We start from the raw sequence: 10,151 nt of genomic DNA on the forward strand, positions 1-10,151 counted from the left end.
GCCTCAGAATTACAATTAATAAAGTTTTCATAGTAATATAATTGATATATAGAGGAACTCATCCGCCAAGGACACGACTACAATTATAATTAACTCTCTTATAATGCCATTCATGTTAATATAAGCCACCGTATATTGTTCTATATTGATATTATTTACTAGATACATTATGTAATTAAGTGTATTAATAATAAAAACAAAAAAATTGAATTTAATAACATAATAGTAAGGACTAACGAGTACCCAAGACTTTGCTTAATTAGTACGCATAGATATTTATTTAATTTTAAATTATATTTGTGCCAACCTGACTTGCACCAAAAATTTTATTAATGTCCGTATCAGTCCAAATTCGGTGGGCGGATGAACCTGGTTCGCGTCGCACATATATTTTTCCATCTCTGGACCATATGTAACGCCAACCACATCTCTTTCCTTCTTCTTTAGCCCTGTGAAATAGATGTCGATTGGTGGCCGTTAACCGCTCGTTAATGTAGATGCGCTTCGGCGCTCCCTCCATGATGCCCGACGTATCTATAACGCGCCGCACTCGTGCCGCTTGTATAATAGCGTTTCTCAGTGTACGCCGCGCCAGTCTGACCACTACGGGCCTCGGACGCGCCTGCTCGCCATTGAGTGCTACGCTTCGCCTTGGTCCAGCTCGCTCGACGCTAACTACATCACGGACGTCAATTTCGGTGCCAATTTTTTTAGTGATAACCTGACACAGGTGCATGAGGTTTTCACCCTGTTGTTCGGGTAGCCCACTGATTTGTATGTCGTTTAACATACTCTCCTGTTCTCTTCGGCTTAGGTCTGCTTTCAATTGCTGTAGTTGGGTTTGCAATAATTGCGAACTGTCGTGTTCGAAATTGTGATTCGAAACTTGTTGTTCCAGGGCGGTCATACGTTCCTCGACTTTATTAATTCTGTTATTGAACTCACTCATAGTTGAGTTCAATTACGCCATTTCTTGGCGAGATGTCGCCATTTCGAGCCGAAGAAGTCTTATTTCCTGCACCAGGGTATTATCGGCGCTGGTTTCTCCCATGTCTGCATCTGAGTATTCCTCCGCTGGATTTACATTTAAGCTTAGAGGACTCTCAGTGGAAGTAGTTGGCTTAGTTTTACTGCTGTTAGTGTTACGATTCACTGTATTACCTTTTTCTGCACAACTTCGACAGAAGCATTTGGCTGATATGCGAGAGTTAGGGCTTATGTTAGTACATCCTCAATGGAATACTGAAGTACACTTGCAACATTTCACGCCATCTTTTGGTGACAGGAATTTTCCACATTGATAACACTTGTTAGCCATAGTATGTGATGTACTAATATTGTAAGCTGTATCTAACAGATGTCGCTGTAAATTAGTTTTAACTATAATATTTATAATTTAATCCAAATAATACCCTTCACGCACTATATTTACTTGATAAAATAGATTCCTTCTTGTTAATTATTAAAATTAAGTTAATGACTATTGTATATGACTAATGTCTTTTGCATAACAAGGAAGTGACATCTGTGTTTTTCCACGGAGTGGTATTAGAGACTCTAAGACTAAGACGAATTACGATTTATGTGCCGCTAATGGTAGCAATGAGGAGGGCGCCACCTGTGCGAACGTTAAGAGTAGCTCCGTCAATTTTTGTTGTAATAAATAGTTTTAACCACCAAATGCAAGTGAGGATTCATAATCTAGCAAGACAAATGCATAGTACCTGCGAGTGAAATGAAGAACTAACTGTAATCGAGACGTAAAAGTGCAAAAAAGTGTAAAACAATTGTGATCTAAATTGTGTTTACTTTCATGAAATTGATAACGCCAGTGTAGACAAAAGACTTAGACGTTGATGACAGTAGCCAAAGTGAATAAATAAGCAATTTCCAAGGCAAGAAAACCATGAAGACCACTTTTTGTATTCTTTCATAACCTGTAAATTTGCAAATCATCGCTCATTCTTCGGTACTATTTACTAAAAGCACGAAAAGCGCAATCTATTGGCGAGTAACGACACCACAACAAGGTCCAAGTCGCAGGCGCATTCTGAACCTCGAGGTCATCGTGTTTCCACTACTACACGACAGGTGGAGCTATATTAAAATTGTGCATCAAACATTAAAACTTTTTATCAACCATTGAATATATAAAATGGAAAATATTACAAAGCATTCAAAAAGACTTAGAACAGCAGAAAACTGACATGAAGAATATGCAGGAAACTATCACAACATCTATAAATGAAAACATCAATTTACAGTTGCAAAAATTAGATAAAAGATTTGAGAACCTAGAAAAAAAAGTTGAAGAACAAGAGAAGTATATAGATATAATAGACAACAAACTAAGGAAGAAAAATTTAATATTTTTTGGTCTCGAAGACGAGCCGAGATGGCCCAGTGGTTAGAACGCGTGCATCTTAACCGATGATTTTGGGTTCAAACCCAGGCAGGCACCACTGAAATTTGTGTTTATAATTCATCTCGTGCTCGGCGGTGAAGGAAAACATCGTGAGGAAACCTGCATGTGTCTAATTTCAACGAAATTCTGCCACATGTGTATTCCGCCAACCCGCATTGGAGCAGCGTGGTGGAATATGCTCCAAACCTTGTACTCAAAGGGAGAGGAGACCTTTATCCCAGCAGTGGGACATTTACGGGCTGCTAATGTGGTCTCGAAGAAAAAAGAAAAATCATATCAAGACTTGGAAGACTCTATTTTAGATGTTACAAACAACCTTTTAAGAACTTCTTGTAAAAGATGGGAAATCGAAAGCGTAATACGCATATGAAAGAAAGGAAATAACCCCCGGCCAGTCATAGTTAGGTTTAGCACGCTCGGGAAAAAAATTCAAGTTCTGAAGAGTGAACTGTGGATACTATATCAAGGACGACTTTCCACCAAAAATAGTACAAAAAAGGAAAGAACTGCAGGAAATAGTCAACATAGAGAGAGAAAAAGGAATTAATGCTGTACTGCGCTTCGATAGAATCATTTATCCGAAACAGAAAGAGAATAAAGACCGCTCCAACTCGAATAACAAGAGAAACCAATCACAATCACCTGAGTACATAGCTGTTGGGTCTAAAAACGAAGAAGAAATTTTAAACAAAACCACCAAACACCCTCCAAAGAAAAATAAACATGACATAAGAAGCTTTGTAAATCGCAACAACAACAACAACAAGAAGGAATAGTAATCAAAAAGGTCCCCTCTGATTCTCCCAAGCCGGTTGGTCACCGTGGGAGAAAATGACCGCAACCCTCCAGAAATAACTAAGCAATTAAAAATCAACCCGTATGAAAAACGCTGTCAAGATATTTGCTCATACAACGTAAGATCTCTCAAAGATGAGTCGCGTATGATTGAACTAGAGTCTGCTCTTAAAAAAGTAAAATGGGACGTAATAGGTATATCAGAAATAAGAAAGGAAGGATATGGAATTGAAGAGAGAGACTGGTGTATCTTTTACTATTTTGGTCAGACAAAAGGGCATAGAGGAGTTGGATTTTTAGTAAAAAAAGCACATAAAATAAATATACAGAAATTCACTGGATTTTCGGATAGAGTGGCTTTGCTCAATATTAGCATTCATAAAACAGAACTATCAATAATACAAGTATACGCCCCTACTGAAAATTCGTCTGAAGAAAACCTAGAACTTTTCTACTCTGATGTAAGAAAAGCAATGGAAAATTCAGGACAGAACATAATCATTATAGGCGACTTTAACGCCAAAATAGGTATCCCTAAAGTACCTATAGAACCTATAATCGGACCCTATGTCCTAGGTACCGGCAACGAACGAGGAAAAAGACTAACTGAATTCTGTTTAGAAGAGGAAATGGTCATACTGAACACTTTATACAAGAAAAAACTTAGAAAAAAGATGGACATGGATGTCACCTAATAATACAACTAAAAACGAGATCGACTATCTGTTAACAAACTCAAGAGATTATTTTATTAATTTCGAGGTGATGATGATGATGAATGTCCTATGTCCCCTAGATGGGGCAGAGGGCGTCCACAGATGTCCTCCATCGCGATCGGTCTTGGGCTTCAGCCTTCACCTCGCTCCACGTCATTTCGATGCTCGCCGCCTCTGCCAAAACGGAGCGTCGCCAGGTTTGACGGGGACGGCCACGCTTTCTTTTCCCTTGGGGATTCCAGTCCAAAGCTTGTTTGGGAATATGGTCGGGGTCCCTTCGGAGCGTGTGTCCAATCCATTTCCACTTACGACGCTTGATCTGACTGTCGATCGGGCTCTCATGGCATTTCTCCAACAGCTCTAAGTTTGAGATGGTCTCGGGCCAGTAAATACCGAGAATGCGACGAAGACAGCGGTTGACGAAAACTTGGATTTGGCGTGAGATGTTCTTTGTAACCTTCCACGTTTCGCACCCGTAAAGCAACACGGATTTCACGTTGGACCCGAATATCTTAAGTTTAATCCTTCGGGTCAGTTTCCGTGATTGCCAAACAGGTCTCAGCTGCACGAAGGTAGTTCGGGCTTTGGCTATCCGTGAAGCGATGTCCTCTTCACTTCCACCAGTCTCTGACACGACGCTCCCGAGGTATGTAAATTTGTGGACGCATTCCACTGCCTCTGTGCCAATCAGCAACGGTGAGCGATTCTTCAGACCAGTTCTCATCTCCTTGGTCTTCCGGATGTTGATTTTAAGCCCTGCTTTTGCCGCTTCCTGACTTAGATCGTTTAGCTTAGCTTGCATATCGGCGTGGGTATGACTCAGCAGGCATATGTCATCAGCGTAATCCAAGTCTTCCAAGACGTTGGATAATCCCCACTCTATGCCGCGGCGCCTGTGTTCTAAGATGCGAAGCAAAATTCCGTCTAGAACGACTAAGAAGAGTAGCGGCGATAGGACGCAGCCTTGGCGAACACCCGCGTGCACTGCAACGTCATCCGATATGAGGCCGTCGTGAGTTACTTTGCAAGAATACTTGTTGTAAATGCTTTGTAGCAAACGGACTATTTTCGGCGGCACTCCAATTTCCAAGAGGCGGGACCAGATGCTAGACCACTTCAACGTATCAAAGGCTTTTTCGAAGTCGACAAAGGTTAGATAAACCTCCCTCTGCCATTCTGATGCCTGCTCCAGTATGATTCGTAGAGTGTTGATCTGGTCCGTACATGAGCGGTTCCTCCGGAAACCAGCCTGCTCCTTGCGTAGAAAAGGCTCCACGGCCTTCGACAGTCTATCCAGGATGATCTTGCAGAAAACCTTAGAGGAAATCGATAGCAGAGTGATACCTCTCCAGTTATCGCATAGGCTTAGGTCCCCTTTCTTAGGAACAGTTATAAGGAGACCTTTGTTCCAATCATCAGGGAGCTCTTCAGCGGTCCAGATCCTTTCCATAAGAGGCGTCAGAACGTCGACGGCGGAGGATAAGTCAGCTTGTAGCATTTCCGCAGTTATCAGGTCGAGTCCTGGTGCTTTGCCTGTTTTCAAAGAGCGGACTGCCTCCGCAACTTCAGAGGCTGTCGGTGGTTTCGTGTTGATGTCGAGAAGTCGGGATGGTGGGGAACTTACTTGCGGTGCGTCAGGTGTCGAAGTCGAAGCAGCTGACAAACGGAAGACCTCTTCAAAGTGTTGACGCCAGCGTAGTAGCTGCCCTTCTGACGTTACAACTAATTACAAAAAATTTCGAGGTGCTAAGAAAAATTTCATTCCCTTCAGATCACAGATTAATAAGAGGTACATTAAGGGTAAAAAACTACAAAAAATGTCGCAAAAAGTTCTCGCAAAATAACTCTTTGCTGAGTACAGAAAAAGAACAACTAAGATTTTTGGACACCTTGAAAAAAGCCCTTGAAGGCAAATCCTACAAAAATATGTCTACTCAGTGTTTGTATGACTACTTAGAAATAAGCATCATAGAGAGCCTGAAACAAGCAAGATCTAATCAGAAATTAAAAAAGTGCTTTAATTTATCAAAGGAAACTAGAGATTTAATTAAGAAAAGGCATACATTACAACTAAAAAATAATAAAAGCAAAGAAGAAAAAATTTAGCTAAAAAGTCTGTACAAAACTATCACTAAGGTTATTTATAAAGAATACGAAAATTACAAGCTAGATATCTATGAAAGTTGGTTACAAAAAACAGGTAGTATAAAATCGGCGAATAAGTCACTACGTCAGTGTAAAATGTGGATACCAAAGATTAACACCTCGGAAGGCAGTTCGGAGAACAGGAAGGACTTAGTTTTGTTGGCCACAAATTTTTACAGAGAACTCTATAGAAAGATTAAATAAGAATAAAATTTCAGTCTGTCAAAGAGCGATGGAAAGAAGTATAGTGAACCTTAAGCTTTCGGATAAGGTAAAGAACACTGAAATTCGCAAACAAACACAGGTCTCAGACGCAATAACCCATGTTAGAAAGCTGAAATGGAAATGGGCGGGCCACCTGTCTCGTTATGAGGATGGCAGATGGACAAAGAGAATAACCAAGTGGATAGGCCCCAGCACGGGCAAGCGACGTGTGGGCTGCCCGCTCAAGCGCTGGGCGGATGACATACGAGCTGTCGCTGGAGAGAACTGGATGAAGGTAGCTCAAGATAGAGAAAAATGTTCTAGTCTGGAGGAGGCCTTTACCCGCACGGGGGTTCCCTTTAATTGAGTGTAATTTTATTATAATATAAGTTAACTAAATATAAATAAACATGAAACATTTTATTAACTTAAAATTGTGTAGTGCATGTTGGAATAAACTAAATAAATTTAATAGAATAATAATATAAACAATCAAATGTATTTTTTAAATTAATCATTTTATAATTTAAAACTGTGTAATGCATGTTTAAATATTTGAATATTATATTACGCTAATTGATATAATAATAGTGCTATAATCAATTGAATTATATTATATTGTTAAATAAAATGTATTATTAACTAAGGGAATGAAATAAAAGGCTTATTATTATTATTATTATTAATGGTAGCAAAATAAATACATACGGGTACGTAAATTTAGTCTTAAATATAGGCCTGCGCCGCGACTTTCCCTGGCGATTTATTGTAGCCGATGTCACAAGGGCGATAATAGGCGTTGATTTTTTATCTTACTATAATTTAATTGTGGATTGCAGGAATCAACGTCTTATCGATAGCAACACAACGCTATATACCGTGGCTTTGCCTGCGTGTCCCACTGACATTTCATCGGTGAAGGTGATCACTGGTGAGTCGGTTTATCATCACATACTACGGGAATATCCCGATATCACTCGTCCATCCGGTACTTTACATGCACCTAAACACAACACAGTACACCATATACGTACTACACCCAGGCCACACGTATCATGCACACCACGAAGGCTGGCCTCTGACAAATTGAAGGTAGCTAAGGAGGAGTTTGCCACTATGCTTCAGATGGGCATAGCCAGACCCTCTGAGTCTCGTGGTCGTCACCACTCCACTTGGCGCCAAAGAAAGACAACAGCTGGCGCCCCTGTGGACTACAGGCAACTCAACGCTCGTACAATACCGGACAGGTACCCAATCCGCCATATACATGACTTTGCACACACAATTGCCGGTTGCAAGGTTTACAGCACTATCGACCTCGTAAAGGCGTACCACCAGATACCTGTTGCCGCAGAAGACGTACCAAAAACTGCTATTACCACACCTTTCGGCATGTACGAGTTCCCATTCATGACGTTTGGACTCCGTAATGCCGGACAAACCTTCCAACGTTTTGTGGATGAAATGCTACGAGGATTGGATTTCTGTTACGCCTACCTGGACGATTTCCTAGTTTTTTCTGAAGATGAAGAAACCCATAAAGGTCACTTGAGGCAACTCTTCGCTAGACTTCAAGAATATGGCATGGTAATCAACACTTCCTAATGTATCTTTGGAGTACCAGAGACGTCGTTTCTAGGATATCACATATCCACTAGCGGTACCAAGCCTTTACCTGCCAAAGTCCAGGCAATTCAATTCAAAATTCTTCCCAGTCCCAAAGAACGTCAAAGAACTGAGAAGATTTCTGGGCATGCTGAATTTTTACAGAAGGTTTATACCGAATGCAGCTCAACACCAATCTCCGTTGAATGCACTTTTTGTAGGTTCTGTAAAAGGATCCCACCCCATAGCCTTCACAGCGGTAGAACAGGAAGCTTTTAACGCCTGTAAGCAAAGTTTATGTGACGCAACACTATTGGCTCACCCAGATAGCCAAGCTAAATTAGCCATAGTAACGGACGCATCTGATGTGGCCATTGGAGCCGCTTTACAGCAGTTGACGAATGAGGGTTGGCAGCCACTCTACTCACATAAACTCAGTCCTGCCCAGCAAAAATATTCTCCGTATGATAGAGAGCTGCTAGCAATATATGAAGCGATCAAATATTTCAGGCATATGGTTGAAGCAAAAGATTTCGTGGTATATACAGACCATAAACCCTTGTGCTTCGCATTCAGTTCGCATAAAGAAAATTGCTCACCAAGACAGTTCAGACACTTAGATTTTATATCGCAGTTTACAACGGATATAAGACACATATCAGGAAGGAACAACGTTGTCGCAGACACTCTCTCACGGATTGAGGAAGTAGCTAAACCAGTCGACTCTGAGCAGCTAGCACAATCTCAATCCACGGACGCCGAGCTGCAGAAGCTCCTTAACAGCGACACCTCTTTATCCTTGAAAAAGATGAAACTGCCAGGAACACACTCTGAACTGTATTGCGATGAGAGTAGCAATAGCATACGCCCATACGTTCCGCAAGAATTTCGCCGGAGAGTTTTTGAAAGTTTGCACTGTCTTAACCATCCAGGTGCCAAATCATCAACCAGGATAGTCTCAGAGAGGTATATTTGGCCAGGTATTAGAAAAGATTGCAGAGAATGGACACGAGCCTGCCCAGCATGCCAACGATCAAAAATCTCTCGCCATTGCTCGCCATCTGTTGGAACTTTCAAATTACCACGATCACGGTTTGCTCATATCCATATTGATCTCGTTGGTCCATTGCCATATTCACACGGTTATAGATATTGCCTCACCGCCGTCGACCGCTTCACCCGTTGGCCTGAGGCAATACCCTTACGCGACATAACCGCTGAGTCCGTGGCCAACGCATTACTATTCGGATGGATATCACGCTTCGGTTGTCCCATCGACATAGTCACCGATCGTGGCGCACAACTTGAATCTGCCCTATTTAAGCGTTTGTCAGATCTCATCGGCTTCAAGCACAAAAGAACGACCGCGTATGACCCAGCATGCAACGGGATGGTGGAAAGATTTCATAGGCAACTTAAAGCCGCAATTACTTGCCACGGAAACGAAAGCTGGGTCGAGTCTCTTCCGATAGTACTTTTAGGCATCCGAAGCTAATGAAACACTCGTCGAGTTTTTACAGATTAAACAGTTTTTATTTGAACGGAAGACACAATGACGGAACAAATAGGGTTGACATACCTAGAGACAGATGTTGCTAGTAGTAGTTAAATTATTATTTCGTTATATAAATCTAACACACTCCCTTAACGAAATAATACCATATTTATAGAGAACGAACATACTGTATGTAGCATACATTACAATCATACAATGTTAAATAAATAAACATTAAATTTCTACAATACCAAATTGCTCAATAAACTTGTAATGTTTCTGAGGACATCAACTTTTAGTCAATATGTCAGCAGGCATATCATTTGAATTCAAATAATTAATTTGTACACTATTATTTTCTACAGCTGTTCCGACAAAATGATATCTTATATCTATATGCTTACTTCTCTTATGGAATACAAAATTTTTGGTTAACTTCTGAGCACTCCGATTATCATTATATAAACAGATATACAGGTAACTCATTCCTACACTTTAACTCACACAAAAGATTTTTCAAATATATGGCTTCTTTAGCTGCTTCACAGATGGCCATCTATTCTGCCTCTGTACTCGATAAGGCTATAGTTAATTGTTTTTTACATTCAAATGAAATCACACTGCCGGACATTTTAAACATAAATCCAGTATAAGATTTTCTATCTATACAATCTGATGCCCAATCAGCATCTACATACCCTATCAAATCTAAATCATCTTTGACATACTTCAGACCATAGCTTTTAGTTTTCTTTAAGTACTTTAG

General features: G+C 40.6%; 1 protein-coding gene across 1 annotated transcript; it reads right to left on the reverse strand.

Moving 5' to 3' along the window:
* Positions 1 to 286: 286 nt before the first annotated feature.
* Positions 287 to 949, reverse strand: LOC125075604. The gene has a single exon (XM_047687311.1). The coding sequence runs from the start codon at positions 947 to 949 to the stop codon at positions 287 to 289; it is 663 nt and encodes a 220-aa protein (XP_047543267.1).
* Positions 950 to 10,151: the final 9,202 nt, after the last annotated feature.

The sequence above is a fragment of the Vanessa atalanta genome, chromosome W, assembly GCF_905147765.1.
Source record: "Vanessa atalanta chromosome W, ilVanAtal1.2, whole genome shotgun sequence".
Taxonomy (NCBI): domain Eukaryota; kingdom Metazoa; phylum Arthropoda; class Insecta; order Lepidoptera; family Nymphalidae; genus Vanessa; species Vanessa atalanta.

Bases quoted from the DNA above. Each gene is read 5' to 3' on its own strand.
- LOC125075604 (XM_047687311.1), bottom strand. From the start codon at position 949: ATGAGTGAGTTCAATAACAGAATTAATAAAGTCGAGGAACGTATGACC.